The 20,099-nt window shown below is 38.0% G+C and overlaps 1 protein-coding gene across 1 annotated transcript in view; it reads left to right on the top strand.

Moving 5' to 3' along the window:
- The window catches only part of MMS22L (MMS22 like, DNA repair protein), a 124,898-nt gene that overhangs the window by 100,634 nt on the left and 4,165 nt on the right, over nt 1-20,099 (top strand). Inside the window, exons 20-24 of the mRNA XM_024551746.4 lie at nt 1,899-2,068; nt 4,981-5,192; nt 8,053-8,216; nt 18,011-18,107; nt 19,481-19,648. Of these exons, the coding sequence (XP_024407514.2) occupies nt 1,899-2,068; nt 4,981-5,192; nt 8,053-8,216; nt 18,011-18,107; nt 19,481-19,648 (811 nt within the window). The remainder of the gene's footprint in view (nt 1-1,898; nt 2,069-4,980; nt 5,193-8,052; nt 8,217-18,010; nt 18,108-19,480; nt 19,649-20,099) is intronic.

Raw genomic sequence — 20,099 nt, 5'->3', positions numbered from 1 at the left:
TTTAATGTTCCTAAATGAGCAAAGTTATTTTCTAACTATAAATACCTTTTAAAAATATATTTTATAATGATCCCATTTCACTTTTTTAAAGGCATAATACATGCATACAGTAGAAAATAAGGAAATACATAAAACCTCTTATAGTGCAGCTCTTTTTCAATTATGGGATTGTGTTTCCTAAAACCTTTTTATATTTTCAGCTTCATCAGTAAATAAGTAGATTTTTATAGCCACAAAAATGATTTGCTCTTTTTTAAAAAGCTATGCTATGTATTTATACTTTCCTCAAGTTCTTTTACTGCAGAAAGTTTTTTCTTTACATTTTTAGTACCACACACACTGAAATGTACTTTGCTGAAACTTAAAAAAAGTAGGAGTCTGTTATAGCAGTCAAACAAATGTACCACCTCTGTCTTCCGTGAACTCATAAAACTTAAGATCTTAAGCAGAGCATTTTAACTATGGCAGAAGATGAAATACAGGGGTCGATGATGCATTATTGGTTGGAAGGTCCTTGCTCTCTATAAGTTAATACCTGGGTGACACCTTAGACTGATATGAATCATTTGAAATGTCGGTGCTGATGGCACTTCCTCTTATGGGTATATTAATGTTCGTTAGAATATGAGTTCTTCTTACATCGCTGTCACTCTCAAGTTTTCCACCTACTGGAAAAATGAGGAGCAAGCCAGCATTATTTAAAATATTGCTAAGTGAGCATTGTGTTTCTGTATGATTGATTATTGTATTTCCTTTTACAACAGAAGATTAATGTTGCTGTTTGTTGTTCTTAGAAGTGATTATTGGTTGGGTTTTTTTTTTTAAATGTCATTATACTCTGCTCTTAGCATATTTTTGTGTTCCTTCAGAACTTGAATTTTAAAGTTTTTGTTTTATGAAAATGACTTTGAATTTTATCACCTCTTTTGCTTTCTAAGATAAGATAAAATATAAAAGTTTATCCAGTACATTTACCACTCTGCTCTTTGGACAAGCACTTAATGATCTCCTCTTAAATTTGTTTTTTTTCAGTAAAGGAGACCTCGGTAGCAATAATACACTCTAATGGGAATTATAAATCTGCTTTTAATTATTAAACGAAGGGTACTCAGTTGTTAAGCTTTACTATCGAATGTTGTGATTGACAGGCTCCCATCATTAAGGAGCCCGTAATATAGTTCATGGAGTAAAGACATCTGCTTCTCTTCTTTCAGAATTAAAATTTAAGCTCACTATTTGTTTATATTAGACAATTGAAAGTTATAAAAACTGAAGTTCAAGGAGGTTAAATGGTTGCTTCAAGGGTGCTACAGCTAATCCTTTTTTCCTATTTTAACAACTTAATTTAGTTATAAATTAAGTTGTTGCAATTTAATTGTTGCAAACTGGGTTGAGACAGCATATAAAATTGTATGCAAGATAAAAATTAAAAGAAATAAAGGTATCAAAAAAATGTGGAGTAGGATGATGAAGCCCAGCAAAAAGTAAGTATACACATAAAAACATAGTGTATGGTTTTACAGTGTTCTTAAAGTTGGATTGTATTTGCCTCTGAGTTTCTGAGAAGCCAAAAGAAAGAGAGATCTTATTAATTGCAACACTCAATTTATGTATACACATAATGTGTAACCAAATCACATTGTACATAGGTATGTGTATGTTTTAAGTATCAGCCACTCAGGAAATGTATGTTTTTCTTGGCCCAGAACTCTGAGAGAAATTTGTCTTGTTAGTGAAACACATCACTTGACAAGGTTTTTTGATTCATAATAAATGTTCCTTCCTAGTGCCTACTTCAACTTGTTCCTGTGTGCTTTAATTATACATTTTTTAGTAGAATGACAAAATTTTCTACTTAAAAGATAATCGTAACTACTGTTCCTGCTCTTCTCTGTTAGGGATCCTTGTTAAATCCTGGGCCCTGATCTTCGCCACCTCCAAAGCCCAGAAGTTGCTGTTCCGGATCATAGATTGCTTGCTGCTGCCCCACGCGCTGTTGCAGCGAGAGACGGAGCTGCCCGCACCCAGGCTGGCTGCGATTCAGAGGAACCTTCCTTTGTATCTCCAGGTATATTAAGTGTGGCTACTTAAAAGTTAAAAAAAATTTTTTTTGAAATGTTGCCTTAAAACAGCTCACTAACCATAGGTTTAAAAACCATGCATTATAATCTCAATGTATGTGGTACATGTGGCACTTCCATTTAGCATGTTTTTAAGTCCTTTTGTGTTTGGCTCTGAAAACAAAGGTGGAAAATACAAAATCTATACCCTCAAGAAGTTGGAAGCTGATGGAGGAGGCTGACTAGCATAGACACTTAGAACAGTGTGCTCAATATGTTTCTTAGGGCCTCATCTGTCTGTCACCCAGACTGGGATGAGAAGGTGTGAGAGAGGACACTGTACAGGATACTATTTGTCAAAGAGCAGGGTGGGTAGGAGTTGAAGCTCTGTTCCTGTCAGAGGGAATGGCATGTGAAGGGCATGATTTTTGTAAGAAATATGACCTACGGGGGGGTGTGGGGGAGAAGCACTTCAGTTGTGGCTGGAGATTCATATAGGAGGAGCCACATCCTGGGGGGCTTTGCGTGCCATGCTGAGCAGTTCGGACTGGTTCTTTTACACGGGGACTCCTGATGGATTTTGAGTGGGGAAGTGGGAGTGACACATTTACATTTTAGAGGTGATTCTGGTGACAGTAGTCAACAGAGTGGGTGTGGGGCTTAGATTGGAGGCTTGGACGGCAGTAACTAGTTCATTATCTGAAGGTTTTGAACTAAGGCCGTGGGTATAGAGCGCACAGTAAACTTCAGAAACATTTAGGAGCTCCAGGCAGAAAGACTTGCTGAGTGTTGTGGAGCTGCAGAAAAAAACAGAATACTTTTTAGATTCCAGGGGGGCTGTTTATGTAGGTAGTAGTGCTACTTACTGAACTGGGGTATTCTGGACATGAAGGGATGAAGGTAAGAATTTCTAAACAGCTGTAGTTTGAAGTGCTGGGAATATCTAGCTAACGATGGTCATTAGGCACTTGGAAATATCGATCTGTCATTTAGGAGAAAGGAGGTGCACTTTTTTATTCGCTAGTGTCTGATAATAAACGGAAGTGCTCCTTATTTAGGCTCCAGCAAGGGAAACTGAGGAGGAAGGGGACATGGATTTCGATTAGGTAATACGCAGTCTCTTTCACAGATGGTTTTTTTAAACAGATTTTTACAATTTCTAATTCATTTTACATTGACTCTTTAATTTTGTATTCGTAGCAGCATTTAAAGCAAAGTTGAGTGTGTCTGCTAGCAGGATGAAAAAGCACTGCCACCTCACACTGGGGGCTGGACGCAGGGGAGTTGGGGGCAGCGGGGTCTTCAGTGCTTGCTCCATGGGCCCTCTTAAGCCAAATGTGTACATTTAATAAGAAGTCCTATAAGCTTCCAGAGTTGTAAATTGAAACATTCAGTGAACTACCCATTTGACAGAATTGACTTGGTGCTGTATCTTCAATTTCTTAAAGGTACCCAGCTCTCCTCTTCAGAATTTTCAGAATGTATCCGTTTATTACTTCATCTTCTGATTTAATGTGCTTTTCCTTAAAGCACTAAAGAAAGGAGGTAGTGGGTGTCCACTTTTTTATTGTTTAATTGCAAGTGTTTTAACAGCTGTATGCTAATTTTTATTACAAATAACCTTTCAAAATTTCTCGGTTAAATATTTATAGCTAAAATGTAGACATAAACATTTTTAGGGGGAGAAGGGAGAATGAGGGAAAGATACAGAGAATAAGAAGCATAATTGGTAGGTACAAAATGGACAGGGGGAGGTTAAGAATAGTGTAGGAAATCGAGAAGCCAAGGAACTTACATGTATGACCCATGGACATGAACTACCAGGGGGTATTGCTGGAGGGAGGGTAAAGGGGAGAAAAAAATGGGACAACTATAATAGCATAATCAATAAAATGTACTTAAAAAAAGAAATAATTGAAATATATATTTTCCATTCTAATCAATAAATTTAAAATTTAAAAAATGAAATGTAGATATAAACATTTCTAATTCTTTCTCCGGGAAAACACATTGTAAGTCATAAAGCACCAAATTATAAATGAATTTTTAGATCATAATTTGTTGTAGTGTTGGTGATTATATTTAGTAATAGGTGATATTGGCAGAAAAAAATTTCTGCTTCTAGTGGTTTTGGTTTAATTGTTTGTAATTGTCAAATACTGGATTCCGTGTGGAAGTATGTTGTTAATTTCTGTACAAAGGGCAGGGGTTAAATCAACAGACATGCAACATGACATTGTAAGTTCAGTGTGACCTTGATCAAGCTCTTAACTCTCCTAAATCACCGTTTCCTCAGCTATAAAATTGGAGCTATGGTAACACTAACTCAATGGTTTTCTGATTAATTTAAATGAAATAAAGTATATAAACTACGTGGCACAGTGCCTGACAAATGAAAACCTTAAAATAAATTGTCATTATTCTGTGTCATAATCTGCATTTCCCCCCCTTTGTTAATTAAAAAAGTTATCACCTCTCCTAACATGGAATATTGTTAGCATAAGTTTTGTCTTAGATAAATGATCAGTGCCCTAATTTTAAAAAACTGACCTAAAATATATGTTATACTTTGTAATTCCACATATATATGCAGTAGATGAGTGTGGTGGTCAAGGTTTCTGAGGATGAGAGAAGAAGGAAGCTTCCTCTGTCTTCCTATGCGTTCCCCTTGCTTCCTTTGCGTGTGCCCCAGAGACAAGTCTGTTTGGGGGGATACCACGACATAGGTGTTACCAAGCTCAGCAACTCCCTGAACTTCATATAAACGTTATCTATTGATAGCAGATGGAGTCCTTGTTGATTGTGATAAGTTACAAAGTCTGCCATGAATATATATACATGCAGGGAACTAAATTAGTAAGTTCCTAAATATTTTTTTAACTTTACCTTTTAATATTATTTGGTTTTTTTCCTCCTGTAGGGCATGTGTAACGTGTGTCGTCAGTCTCAAAATGCAAATACCTATTTGAATCAATTGCTGGGGAATGTCACTGAGCAATACATCGGGCGGTTTCTTCCAGCGTCACCACACGTTTCAGATCTCGGACAGCATCCGGTTTTGTTGGCACTGAGAAACTCGGGCAATGGTGCACCCATGTCACCTCTAAAGAAATGCATTGTACGAGTTATAAGGTACCTCTAAATATTAAAAATAAGTGGTATTTACAATATATTAATCTATTAAAAAGTAACAAAGCATTTCAAAAGTATTGGTCTTCCTTAGAATACCAGTAGTTTAGAAAACGTTTTTTCTGAAAAGCATTATCTAAGATGTTGCTAAAATGATTTTTGCTTAAGGCAGCTTAAGACAATGCTTTTTTAAATTGCTAGTTTTCTCTACACAGCAATTATTTTTCTTATGTATGTTTTAAAGGTGTGTGTATATATATATATATTTTAGTTTTTTATCAGATGAACAGTAACTGTTTTATACTGTACATAATACAGTAATTATATTTTATGAAAGATAAGTGAAAATATCTCTAATATGAAAAAGGAGGTGATATGAAATACTATTTTGTTAGTCTATTCTCTGTCTTAATAACTCAGTTTTATTATTAGACAGACAAATAAATGAAACTTTCTGAGGTTTTGTACTAAACCCAGTGCCTTTTAGTTGCATCAGTAGAATATTCAATATGGAAATTATCTTTCCTTTGCCTTCAAAGAGTATTTACTGTCGTGTGAAATCAAATTTTAAACATTAAGGTGCTATGGTACTATGTATTCTTATCCAGTGTTTTTTTTTTTCTTCTGTTTTTAATGACCTCGTATTATCCATCTGCTCTTTACAGAACTAAATGTCTAAACTCTTTCTTCCTCCAACCATGTTCCTGTGTTCCTAGTGTTCTGTTACTTAGGTTTGGAAGCTTTATGGCTTTGTTCCCTCCCCTTTGCCATCCTCTGGCAAATGATTGTTTCCTTCCCTTCTTTTCACATCTGTCTTTCCTTATCACATTATGCCTAGGCTGTTGCTCAATTTTCCTAACCACTTCCACTGTCTCATCTTTTCTTCTAGTCCAGCCTGAGTAATTCCACCAGATTACTTTTCCTGAAATATTGTTCCATTATGACACTCTTCTGCCCCAAGACCTCCTCCTCCTCCCCCCCCCCTTTTTTGGGGGGCCTATGGAATGAACTCTATATACAGACATAATGAGACTGGTTTAGTTTTTGCCCCTCCAAAATGCTTTATAGTTCCCTCCATTAAAAGACTGTCCATCTGGACAAAATTCCACCTAGACGTTCTAAGACCTACACCTAATATTTCAGTGTGCATGACGCTTCTTTCCTTCTGAAGTCATATGCTCTGGATGATTCAGTTCACAGAATTGTAACATTTTTGCCTTACTTGTATCTGAATTCCCACCGAGATGGTAGTATTCTACCACCGTGTTTGAGACATTGTTTAAGTAGTTTTAGTACAAACTAAATGACAGGTGCTGAGGGTAAAGTCAAATCCTTAAGGTCATAAAAGTGTTTGAAGCCCAGTGCTGAAAATCCTGACTGCTTTAACTGACTTTCCTATTTGCCATTGAAAACATTTTTTTCTTGTGATTTGTAATTGAAGGCTGTAAAATGTAAGAATTCCTTTTTCTTTTAAATACTTAGGAAGGAAATAGAGATTGCCTCCTATGCCTTCCTGCATTCCATGCTTCTCTACTCCTGCAGTTAACAAGTCTTAGTCTGGGCTCCTCCCTCTGAATTTCCGAGAATTCAGGGCTTATGTTCTGAGCACCTGTCACATTATATCAGGGTGCTCCTCTAACTTTTTTACTGAACACCGAGCCCCTCGCTTTCAGGGGCTGTACTTTACTCAGCTTTACATTCCTGCTCTTAGACTTGTACCTGGTACACTGTAGGTACCCGGTAAACATTTGTTCTAGGCATTAGGAATTCAGCAGTGAACAAAAAAGACAAAACCCTTGTCCTCAAAGAATAAATGAATCTTCTAGTGCGTAATATTTGTTGGAAGTTACTGCATGGAGTAGAAATGATGATGAAAACAGTTCCTGCCCTTAAGGAGTTTATAATTCTCAGTGATTTCTATGTTTCATCTTTGCAAATTGTTATTGCTCTGCAAGTATATATGGATGTCTAGTTTAGATTTAGCTGCATTTGACAATTTTTCATATTGTGTAGACTTTTTAGAAATCGAGTAATCATACTTCTGAGGGTCAGACCTGGTTAGTACTTGGATGGGAGACCGCCTGGGAATACAGGGTGCTGTAGGCTTTTGCCTCCCTCTCCTTTTGCTGACGCCCCAGCCAGGCCTTTGGGGACTCCTAACAGATGTCCACTGAACACCTGTTATGAGCTAAGAACTATTCTAAAAGGTAGAGATACAAAAATGAGTGAGATGAATTATCTTTATGATCTTTATCTATGATCTTTATCTTTATGATCTCAGTTGAGTCCTAATGCTAAAATTGTCCTGCATTGACAGAAGGTATGAAATCCTAAATTACCTCTCTGGTTCTTTTACTTCCAAAGGGAAGAAAAGAGATAAAGCTAACAGTGGGAATCTGATTCCTAGGATAGTTCTTTTACTGAATTGGGGGAAAAACAGACCCCTCCTAAATCCCTACGAGTAAATAAATGTGAGGAGAGACTTCTTTACACAAATCTGACATAGAGAATGTCGCATCACTGAGGAGCTGATAGAGGAGATCAGGCTTATATTAGGGGAAAAAATCAAATTAACAATTACATTTTTATTTGGATTTTGATAAAGTTCATTTTAAGCCCAGGATACTTCAAATTTAGTTTATGTCTCTATTCCACTTTAGCCCTTACAGCACAACAAAAGAATATGCAGTCATTGCTTCTGAAATTCTGTGTTTGAAAATAGCATGGTAAGATATGTGTACTTTTTAGAAATTGTGCTTTATTAATTTGTGGGGAATAAAATTTGCCAATATCTATAACGTATATGTCATTAGCTTTTCTACTAAAACTTTGAACAGAAAACCAAAATCGTGCTTCCTTTCAGGAGATCCTACTTTGAGTGTAAGCAGTTCTTGCACCCTCCACGCTTAGCAAACATTCTGTCCTTCACCCTCCAACTCTGCGAAGAAACTAACCTGGACGCTTCCGAGGTCGGGCTTCTGCTCCCTGGCGTCTTAAAGTGCTTGGTGTTGGTCAGTGAACCACAAGGTGAGTGTGAGTTTGTGTATGCGTGTTAGACTTTTCTGTTCACTATTTAATAAGTACTCTTTCCTATCAGTTAAATTGATAGTTTAAAAAGTATTTATCATATCACTTTGTATGTATCGTGCCAATAACTGAGGTACAGCATGATAAAATGGTTAAACACTGACATTTCAGTACAGTTTAGTTTTTTTTTTTTTAAGGGTTTATTTATTTTCAGAGAGGGGAAGGGAGGGCGAAAGAGAAGGAGAGAAGCGTCAGGCCAGTGCTCAATCCACTGAGCCACACCAGCCAGGGCTAGTTTCGGTTTTTTCCAAGGCAAATAATTTACTTAAGTGCCACTTCCTCTGATTAGACTTGTTAACCTCTTAAAGAATATTTGTTCAATATGATTCCAATATGAAATGCATCTTGTTCAATATTAAGTTGTGAGAAGTCAGCGTAATTTCTTCTATTCAGGTGTCTGCTAGAATATCTAAGCTGATTTCTTGGGTAAACTTGTAAGGATCCTTTGATCCTATTCCTTTTGTTTTCAGTCTCCTCAGCCTCACTGCCAGTGATCTCTTTAAAGCATCATTTATTTAATCCCCACTGTGAGTAGCCTGCTTTAATGAGCTTATTGGGAATATGCAGAATAGTAGCCACAGTTCTATCCTGGAGGAATTTTTTAAATGTAAATAGAATGCTCTTGTGTGTGTGTGTTTATCATTATAATGTGATTGTTCAGGGCAGGGCTTCTCAAATGTTTCTACCTAAGTACTTATAACTACTGTGATAAGAGAGCATGGGATGTGTCCTCAAGGATCTGAGGGCAGTGCCCAAAGTGGTAGCTAAAAGCTCAAATACCTCTTTGAAATGTTCCGTTTTATCTCAAAAATTTTATGCATATTTTGTTTTAATCCTTACTTTAATAATTTAAAATGTTCTTTCTGCTCTCAAGCTCGGTTTTGTGGAAAATGTTATGTTAATTTAAAATACCCGTACTTCATGGTAATATCCCTTCACTGAAGAATACCCAGATGGAGCCCAGACTTTTATTTAGAAATTTTGCCCTCATTGAAAACTTAGGCAGACTTTTAAAAAAATTCTCACCCAAGGATATGTTTATTGATTTGAGAGAGAGGGAGATGTCTGTGTGAGAGAAACATCAGTTGGTTCCCTACCATATGAGCCCCAACTGGGGATCAAACCCACACTCTAGGTATGTGCCCTGTCCAGGAATTGAACTCACAGCCTTTTGGTGTAGGGGACGACACTCCAACCAACTGGACCAGCCAGGGCTACACAGTTGTAGTGTCAGTGGAAGCTGTGCAGCCCTGCTGTGTTCTGTAATACAAGATTCTTGAGACAGAGTAGACAGCATAAAATTTTAGTTAGCCTTGTATTTTGATGATAGTAATATTTATTATAAAGAAAACCAGAGTTTGAAAGGTGAGCTTTTCCTCTTATATCTAGAGTAAAACAAAATTAATTTTAGGCCTGTAATAAAGAAAGAAGAAAAAAAAACATTCGTTTGAGTTAAAGGAGCTGTAGTCTGGGGGACACATATTCAGGGAGCAACCTGAATTGTGCTCCACCAAGACAAAGAGGAGGCTGTCTTTTATAAAGTTCCCACCCAAGATCCCAGTTTTATGCAAACGAGGTTTCCAAATTGTGCAGTTCTGATTGGACAGGACAGGGCTCTTTGGTAGAAAGACGAAGCCAGGTGTTCCTGGAAACCAGGTGTTCCTGAGGCGGTTGGTTCAGATGGCGTAAACAAGCAGGGCACAGTGAAGAAGCCAAGATTTCACTCTGAGGCCCTTCCTGGTAGGCTGTGTATGTGAGGAGCCCCTGTCAGCAGACTGCTGTCACTTGGAAAATTTGGGCCCTCGCTTGCCCCTGGGGAGTTCATCTCAGCAGATAAATTCCTTCTTGAGGTTCACATCAAATACCTTCTTCCTGGGTCCACACGAGCTAGTGAGTGCTTCATGTGTTCAATGCAGAGGGAATACAGAATTCTCCGCACAGTGCTGTACTGCCTTTGTCACCCTGAAGGAGCAGTATTCAACGTAGCTTTGTGTGCCTGGCTCAGAGAAAATTCCGGCTCTCCTTGTTGTCTCACTGTTTAAAAGGACAGTTTGTCCAGTCATGAGAAGTGTTACTAAATGACTCGGCAAGCCCACTCCCAGTTATGTGCCCCGGAGTATTTTAAACACATGTTCACTCCAAAACCTGTGCACAGAGCTTGATGAGTTCCACTTCTTACAGGACAGCATAAGGAGCTCTGCCAACCTGCTCTCCAGCAAAACTGGTGAAAATTATGTCAAAGAAAGCATTTAAATTCTCTGGAAATAGTCCTAAGAGCATATAGCAAGTGGAGAAACATTTATTTAAGAAATATACTAAAACTTGGTAAGAGTCTGTGGTACTTGACCCAAGACTACTTCTTCTTTTCTCGCAGTACAGAAACTACTCCAGAGTTAATAAATCCAAGAATATAGGGCTCCCTCTCTCCCCAACTTCCAATTGGAGGGCTAGGATCCTGTGAGAGGCAGTATACCCACATTTCTCATCGTGCCTCCTTGCTACCTGATGCTAAATTTTGTTTCAGGCAAGTATGGCTAAGTGGGGGCACCATGCTACTGCTCAACGCCACTCTTGGGATGGTTGCAGTATGTTGAGTGCAACACCACTGAGAATACAGGGGGGGCAATCGTTCCTGCCCCAGCTTATATGTGGGGGTCCCATGCCAAGAAAAGCAAGGTGAGAGGACCTGGGGCAGCTGCCCCTTCTTCCATAAGACTCAGCTCCTGAAGTGGGTGTGTCACTCAGAATGTGGTAGGCACTGTTGTCCCTGTCCCCAGCACCAGGCCTTGCCTCTGAGATTAACACCTGGAACTCTGAATCTCTCCCCAAAGAACTACTTCATTTGCAACACAGTGTGAAAGTTCAGGCCTGAGGGTACTGTCAAAAACAGTGGAGTTTGTGATAAAAGGCAACAGGTAGGAGAATGATAGATTCGTTGGAGCTATAAAATAATCTGTAGGCCAGCTAGTTTGGTGAGAAAATTGGTGAAAGAGACAGCTGGTTAGAGCCCTTGGGTCAGAACAAGCCTCAAACAGTAACCTCAGTGTTTTATCCTTTTAAAAAAGCCTGAACTTGATTAGACTAGTGTGTAAAGCAATTTATGCCCCAGGGCATTCTCAAAAATAATAGCATAATCAGCCAGCAATTAGTGGAGCTTAACAGCTGGTGTCAACATGGAAAGGGACAGTCAGAGAGCAGTGTCAAAGCAGCTGTCGTCCTGTGGAGACTGTGGGTGTGCCTCAGGTTGCTCAGCACCTGAGGGGCAATTTCAGGGGTGGCACACTGGGGATCAGGGAGAAGGGAGAGGAGGTAGACTTCACTAAATAATGTCCAGTTTTCAACAAAGAAAAAAATTAGAAGACATAACAAAGAAAAAAAGTATCATCTATATACTGGGGGGGAAAAGCAGGCAACAGAAGCTGCCAGTGAGAGCAAAATAGTAGAAGAATGAAAAACAAGAGACATTTAGAAAACAGAATGTGAAATGACTAATGTAAACCCAACCATATCAATAGTAACAGTAATCGTGAAAGGACTGAACAATCAAAAGACAAAGGTTGTCAGAATGGACTTTTTTTTTTTTTTTAAAGATCTAACTATATACCTGTAGGAAACACTTTAGATTCAGTATTGAAAGTAAAAGTTGGGAGAGGATATACATCATTGCAGACTAACCACAGAAAGCAGGCCTGGCTATACTAATATCAGACAAGATAACCACCAGGCCAGAGAGTCGTATTAGAAATAGACACTTTGTAATGACGAAAGGGTCAATCCAGCAGGAACATTTAACAAAGTGTATGTGCAGCTAACAGAGCGCCGAAATGCAGGAAGCAAAAACAGGGACGTGAAGGGAGAGCCAGTTCAGCAGTAATAGTTGGAGGATTTTTTTTGGTTTTCACTTGAGCATGTAAAGAGCTAAGAAGTCATCATTCTTACCTTACTGAATCATCGTGTCACCTTTGTCAAAAACAAATAGAAAAAACCCCCAACCCCACGGACACGTGGGTTTATTTCTGGACCCTCAAGTACAGTCCATTCACCTGGGTCTGTGCCCGTGGCACACTGTCCGGAGTGCTGTTGCTTGTACTGAGTTTTGAAACTGGAAAGTTACGTCTTCCAACTTTCTTCTTTTTAAGATTGTTTTGGCTATTCTGAGTCCTTTGCAATTACATATGAATAATAGAATCAGCTTGTCAGTTTCTACAGAAGCGTGCTGGGGTTCTGGGGGAGCTGCACTGACTTTGCAGTTCAGTTTGGGGAGTCCCCCCGCCTTCACAATACTAACGCTTTTACTCCATGAAAACGGCATCTTTTTCTTTATTTAGTCTCTAATTTCTTTCAACAACAATGTTTGGTAGTTATCAGATTATAAATTTGTATTTTTCTTTTGTTAAATTTATTTCTTGTTCTTTTTGAGGCTATTTTATTGGAATAATGTTTATTTTATTTTTAGATTGTTCATTCAAAGTACATAAAAATAGACTTTTGTATTTTGATATTGTATCCTGCAAGTTTGCTGAACTAGATTATTAATTTCAATAGGTTTTTAGTGGAGTGCTTAGGATTTTCTATATACAAATTATATCATCTGCAGATAGGGGCATTTTTAGTTTTTCCTTTTTAATCTAGATGCCTTTTATTTCTTTTTCTCGCCCTAACTAGAACTTCTGGGACAATGTTGATGGAAGTGGCAAGAGTGGACATCCTTGTCTTGTTCCTAATCTTAGTGGGAACTCATCTCAGCTTTCACTGTTACAAGTATGAGGTCAGCTGTAGGGTTTTTGTAGATGTCCTTCGTCAGACTGAAGCAGCTCTCTTCTGTTCCCAGTTTGGAGTTATGTAACATACCTCTTTATCTCTGATAATTCTACTTGTTCTGAAGCCTCCTTTGTCTGAAATAATAGATCTGCTACAGTTCTGTTTTTAGTTGTGTTAGCATTGCATATATTTCTCCTTCCCTTTAATCTGTCCATGTCTTTATATTTAAAGTAGCCACAGTTGCAGACAACATACAGTTGGGTCTTCTTTTTTGATCTGTTGTCAGTCTGTCATTTAATTTAGGCCATTCAAATTTAAAGTGATTATTGATATACTTGGATTAATATCTACTGTATATGTACTATTCATTGCGTTTATTATTCTTAATATCCTGTTCCTTTTCTGCCTTCTCTGATGGTTTTAATTGAGCACTTTAAATGATTGTATTTTCTTTTAGCACACCAAATATACTCCTTTAGAATTTTTTATTTTTAATGGTTTCCCCAGAATTTGTAGTATATTTAAACTAATCTAAGTCCACTTTCAAATGACACTGCTTTCCTTCGTGGTAGTGTGAGTACCCCTTACCGTAGTGTTCCCAACCCCTGTCTCCTCTCCGTTGTAACATTGCTGTCATTCATTTCACATATCCATTAGGTGTGAGCACAAATACTTGCGACTGTTATTTTGAACAAAAGCTATTAGGTCAAATAAAACTGAATAAAGAGGAAAATAAAGAGAATCACAGCTTATAAGGACCACAAACCTGCTGCTGGAGCTCATTCTGGTAGAAATATTTATTTTTTATTTATTTATTTTTTAAAATTTTTATTGTTATTCAATTACAGTTGTATGCCTTTTCTCCCCTTCCCTTCCCCCACCCCAGCTGAACCCTGAAACACCAATCCAAAAGAACCTGTGCACCCCAATGTTCATAGCAGCACAATTTACAATAGCCAGGTACTGGAAGCAACCTAAGTGCCCATCAGCAAACGAGTGGATCCAAAAACTATGGTACATTTACACAATGAAATATTTAAACTGAATTAGACAAATTCTTCTATGTTCAGTTTTGGGGGCAGCAGTTTGCCCTATGACCTCGTTTCTCTGATGCCTCTAGGAAGAGTTGTTTTTCTGTTTGCTCAGATTATTTCCCCAAATTGATCTGCAAATTCAGTGCATCTTCTACCAGAATCCCAGCAGACTTCTCTGTAGAAACTGACAAGCTGAGTCTATAGAATATGTAATTGTGGAGGACCCAGAATAGGCAATTGTGGAGGACGTGAAAAAGAAGAAAGTTGGAAGACTCACACTTTGCAATCTCAAAACTTAGTACAAATCAACAATAACGATGACCTTGTGGTACTGGCATAAAGATCTTTCAGTGGAGTAGAACTGAGAGTCCAGAAGTAAGCGCACCTGTCTGGTTTGGTTTGGTTTGGTTTGGTTTGGTTTGGTTTGGTTTTGGACTAAGGTGCCAAGATGACTTGATAAGGGGAAAATACCCTTTTCAATAAACTGTGCTAAGTCAGGTAATTAGCCAAAGGGTAATGAATGAACTTGGACCTTTACTTGATACCATATCGGAAAATTAACTCAAAATGGGTCATAGACCTAAATGTCAGAGCTAAATCCATAAAACTCTTAGAGGAAAGCATTGGAGTAAGTTTCCATGATCTTGGATTCGGTGATGAGTTTTTAGATGTGACACTAAAAGCATGAGCCACAAAAGAGGTAAATTGGACTTAAAGTGAAAAACTTTTGTGCTTCAAAGGACACTATTGAGAAAGTGAAGAGACAGCCGACAGAATGGGAGAAAATATTTGCAAGTCACTTATATAAGGAACTTATTTTTACAATGTGTAAAGAACTGTTACAGCTCAGTAATAAAAAGAGAAATAATTAAATATAGGCAAAGGATTTGAATAGACATTTCTCCAAAGAACATAAACAAATGGCTAATAAGCACCTGAAAAGGTGCTCAACATCATTATTCATCAGGGAAATGCTAATCAGAACCACAATGAGGTACCATTATATTCACCAGGTTGAATATAATGAAACAGTCAGATTAAAAACAAGGTTTGAAAGTAGAGAAATTCAAACCTTTATTTACTGCTGTTGGGAATGTAAACGATGGAGCCACTTGGGAAAACAGTCTGGTAGTTTGTCAAATGGTTAAACAGAGTTATCGTGTGACCTGGTAATGCCACTTTTAGGTGTACACCCATAATTAATAAAAACATTTGTCCACACAGAAACTTGTACATTAATGCCTACAGCAGTGTTGTTTATTGTAGCCTACAGGTAGGTTGCCCATCACCTGATAGGTAGATTTTTAAAATGTAACACCACACAGTCAATTATTTGGCTGTAAAAAGGAGTGAAGTACTGGTACATGCCACATGAATGAACCTTGAAAACATTATTCTAAGTGAAAGAAGCCAGTTAGAAAAGACTCCATATGATATGGTTTCCCTTACATGAAATATCCAGATTAGTTAAGTCTGTAGAGACAGAAGGTGAATTACTGGTTGCTTAGAGGGTATCAGAGGGTAGGGAGTGATAGCTAAAGGGCTCGGGGGCGGGGGGTGGGGGGCGGAGGTTCCAAGGTAAAGAAAATATTCTGAAATCGACTGTGGGAATAGTTGCCTAACTTTGTGAATATATGAAAAACCATTGGACTGCACATGTTAAATGGATGGATTGTATGTTATGAGAAATATATGGCAATAAAACTGTTGAAAAAATCTTTTAAAAATTGACTAGTATTTTTTAAAAAGCTCAATTTAATTAAGTAACAAAGATGGCAAATTTTTAAAATAAAACCCTATGCATTAATATTCATAGCAGCATTAATCATAATAGCTAAAATGGAAACAACCTAAATGTCCATCAGCTAATGAATGGATATACAATACGGGGCATATCCATACTATGGAATATTATTTGGCTGTCTAAAGAAAGGGAGTACGTACTGATACATTTTACAGTGTGAACGAGCCTTAAGCTGTATGCTAAGTAAAAAAGGAGAGAGTCACAGAAGACCACATGTTGTATGATTCTATGTATATAAAGTTCCCAGAGAAGTCAAATCCATAGGGGCAGAAAGTAGATTAGAGATTGCCCTGGGCTAGGGGGGAAAGAGAAGGAAATGACTGCTGAGTAGATGTAAAGTTTTGGGGGAGATAATACAATTGTTCTGAACTACATAGGCGCTGGCTTCATAAACCTGAGAATACACTGAAAACCAATTAAATGCTGTGGCTGGTAGCGCAGTTGGTTAGTGTCATCCCGACAGGCCAGGGTTGCAGGTCCGATCCTAGTCAGACACTCACAAGAACCCACCAATGAGTACGTAAATAAGTAGAGCAACAGATTGATGTTTCTCTCTCCCTTCCTCTCTATAGAATCAATAAATTAAAAAGTTTAATAAATAAGAAAAACAATTGTGAACTTTTAAAAGGTAGGTTTTATGATATATGAATTATATCTAAGTAGAGCTGTTGTTTAAAAAACAAAGCTTGTTATTAATATGCTTTGAAAACTATTTCTTCATGTTCTTTTCCCACAGAAGACCTTTTGGAATTTTTCAAGAAAACATCTTTTAAAAGGAACCAGTGAGCCCTGACTGGTATGGTTTAGTGGGTTGGCCATCGTCCTACAAACCAAAAGGTCACCAGTTCAATTCCTGGTCAGGGCACTTGCCTGGGTGGTGGGCCAAGTCCCCAGTTGGAGGCGTTGCAAGAGGCAGCTGATCAGTGTTTTTCTCACACATTATTTCTTTCCCTTTCGTTCTCATTCCCCTTCCCTCTCTATAAAAATAATTAAAATCTTAAAAAAAAAAAGAACCAGTGATATTGGTTCTAGAATTGTATCTAATATGAGAAATTATTTTATTTTATTTAAGAGTTTATTTATTTTTAGAGAGAGGGTGAGAAGAAACATCAATGTGTGGTTGCCCCTCATATGCCCCCTGCTGGGGACCTGGCCTACAGCCCAGGTATGTGCCCTTACTGGGAATTGAATGGGTGATCCTTTGGTTCACAGCCTGCACTCAATCCACTGAGCCACACCAGCCAGGGGGAGAAGTTATTTTCTCAGTAAAGACAAGTATACTGTGTCTTCTTTAGCCACTATCTTATGCCACAGAAAACATTGTTTCTAAATACTTAAGTTCATGTGCATCGTGTTTTCTTCTAAAACGGGACTACACTTTCTGAAATTTTTTTATTCTTAAAAAAAGCACTCCCCACCCCCAGCTACTTAAATTTAATGGGCCTAAAACAACACAAAAAATTTAGTAGCATTTGGAACATGTTGGATTTTTTACAGTGATTTTGATTTTTTTTAAAAAATTTATGTACAAGTGCACACATTTAAAGGATTTGGTTAAATATTTAAAGAATACAAGTGTTCTTTTTGTTACTTTGCTGTTTGATAGGAAGACAGCATCAAAAATGGTTGATTTTATATATATGTATCTGACTAATTTTAAGGAAGGTAAATATTCAGATTCTAGTTTGCTATGTATATATTTGTCAGTGGGTGGGAGAAATATGCTTACGAAGTAAAAAAACTAATCTGCTTGTCTGCAAATCGGCTGAGTTGTTAAAGGCTGGCTTTTGTGAGTGTGTGACTGCCTACAGAGGTAGGACAGTGTAGTGTTTTTTGCATATAGGCTGTTTTCGAAGAGAAAGACATATCTTCATATGTATTTTTTCAGGTATAAAGTTGTAAAAAGTAGACTCTACAGCTTTTTATATTTTCTTAAAATGAGAGGGAGATAGATTGGGAGATATGCATTGGGAGAAAACAAAAACTCATAACTATTTCATTTGGAGAAATAACAGGAAAGCATATACATACTTTAAGAAAACAACATATTTTTCTAAGTCAAAAGTGTTTATAAAAATGAGGATCCAGATGGTCAATTCAGGCACAGTGTATAATGCTGTAATTTTCCTTCCCAGTTAAAAGGCTAGCCACAGAGAACTTGCAGTACATGGTAAAAGCCTGCCAAGTGGGGTCAGAAGGAGAACCCGCCGCCCAGCTGACTTCCGTGTTTAGGTAACTGGAAAACATGCCAACTGGCAAGGAGACTATTGCCAGCCATTTGACAGCCAACATGTCTTTTTAAAATAACTAATTAACCAAAACATAATGTGTTACTACTTGTTTATAGTATTTCAATTACTGTATTTTTGGCAGTAGTTTTGTTACATTGTGTTGTTTTATTAAAAAATGAATAAATAAACGTGCCAGGGAGCAAGAGAAGTGAGCCGACTTGAAATTACCTGTGCATCTGGTTGGGGAGACCCTCACAGGTATTTGAAAGGTGGGAAGCTGGGTCACGGTGACCGGAGCACAGGCCCTCGGAGCTGCTGAGTGTTTACTGGGGGTGCAGCCTGGAAGTGCACATCACGGGTGCGTTAGGTGCTTGAGGTACTGGTGACCCAGAAAGCCCCACTGTATTTCACTTGTGAAGCACGGACTGTGTAGGAGTCGGTCTGTTGCTTGTTTCCAAGAATAACGATGCCACGTAAGGAACTTCTTTCTTCCCTGCTTTGCTGCTTTTGTGCTGTCAGGGCAGTATTTCCTTTAAGGCAGTATTTTCAAGTATTTCTTTCTCATAGTGTCTACCAGTTTACCTTTATCATACATATCTCTACCCTGGCACTACCATAATAAGTACTGTGGGGTCATTTTCTTCTGTGTTGGATCTTTGATTTCTCAGTGTTTGTTCTCGTCACACAGTTGACCCTCGTCAGGTGTTTATAGTTTGTTTACATGGTGAGCACGAAAATAAATGCATTTGTGAAAATTGTGAAACCGTAAGGGGGAGAAAGGATTTCTGGGAATAAATGATGCATGTTTGTTATGTACAGTTTATTAAGGTGGTTTTTATTTTGTTGGGTGAGAGGGGAAATTTTAGGGTTGAAATATGTAATTCTTATTTATAAAGGTCTCCTATGGGTCTAGAGCCTCTTGTTCAGTTCCAAATATAAAAATATATTATTAATAACTTGCTTTTCTCATAAAAGTATTGTTTCATTTATCTAGAGATATGAAGTACTAAAAAAAATATCTAGGAAAGCAGACTTATTTTTTTCTTAGTTTCTTTCACATCCTTAGCACCCAGAATTCAACATACAGGCTGTAGCAAAAAAGCCCTGGGCTTCGATTCCCTTATCTACCCTCCTGGGACTCCTACTCTCCCTCCTCCCTTCAGTGCCAGCACTTTCTTCATAGCTCACTCTGAAATAAGCCACGCCTGCCCTGCGTTTTTAAGTGTTACCGTCTTCTTATTCTTAACTCTAGATTCTTAAGGTAATCTTACATAAAATGATTTTTCCTGTGTTCAGGTTATAGCTAATTGCCATGTAGATACCTCCCCAGAAATTGTCCCCGAAGTGATTCTTTGTAACTTGATTTACTTCCAGGGACTTCATCCAGAATTACGGTATGAGCTACACCAGCCAGACCTACAGCATTTTAGAAACAGTAGCAGTGCTGGACCAGCAGGTCGTCCTTCACTTGGTTCCTGCCCTCACTCAGGCCCTGAGAGATGCAGAGCAGAAATGGGGCCTTGGCAGAAATATCACTCTAAGGTATGTTTGATCATTTGATTACATTCTTTTGGGCATAATTAAAAATCTAGATTTCACACTCTACAAATGGCTTACTTTTCCATTCCCCAGAATTTGGTGTGTACAGAGTGGAAAGACGTCACAGTACTGTGAGTGGCACACCGCTCACACGTGGGTCTTTTCAGAGTGACCCCCTTAGAAAGCTCTGTTTTACCAGTTCTGCTGTCGCTCTGAACACATTGTATTCCTCACTGGGAAGGAGACCATAGAGCCTCGTGTGTCTTGTTTTGTATGAAATTTATGGTGGTGAATCAGTCCTTTGAAGGATGCTTGATTTACTAAACTATATCATGTGTATCCAGTTAATAGGCTGAGTGACCCAATTAGATAGTAAGGTTTTTGGTAAAAGATAAATAGGCTTTTTAAAAAAAATAGGTTTAAAGCCCTACTAAGGACAGTACTTGAACTACTC

The sequence above is a fragment of the Desmodus rotundus genome, chromosome 11 (assembly GCF_022682495.2).
Source record: "Desmodus rotundus isolate HL8 chromosome 11, HLdesRot8A.1, whole genome shotgun sequence".
Classification (NCBI taxonomy): Eukaryota; Metazoa; Chordata; class Mammalia; order Chiroptera; family Phyllostomidae; genus Desmodus; species Desmodus rotundus.
Note: the sequence above shows the minus strand (reverse complement) of the source record. Positions and strands in the feature narration are given on the sequence as shown.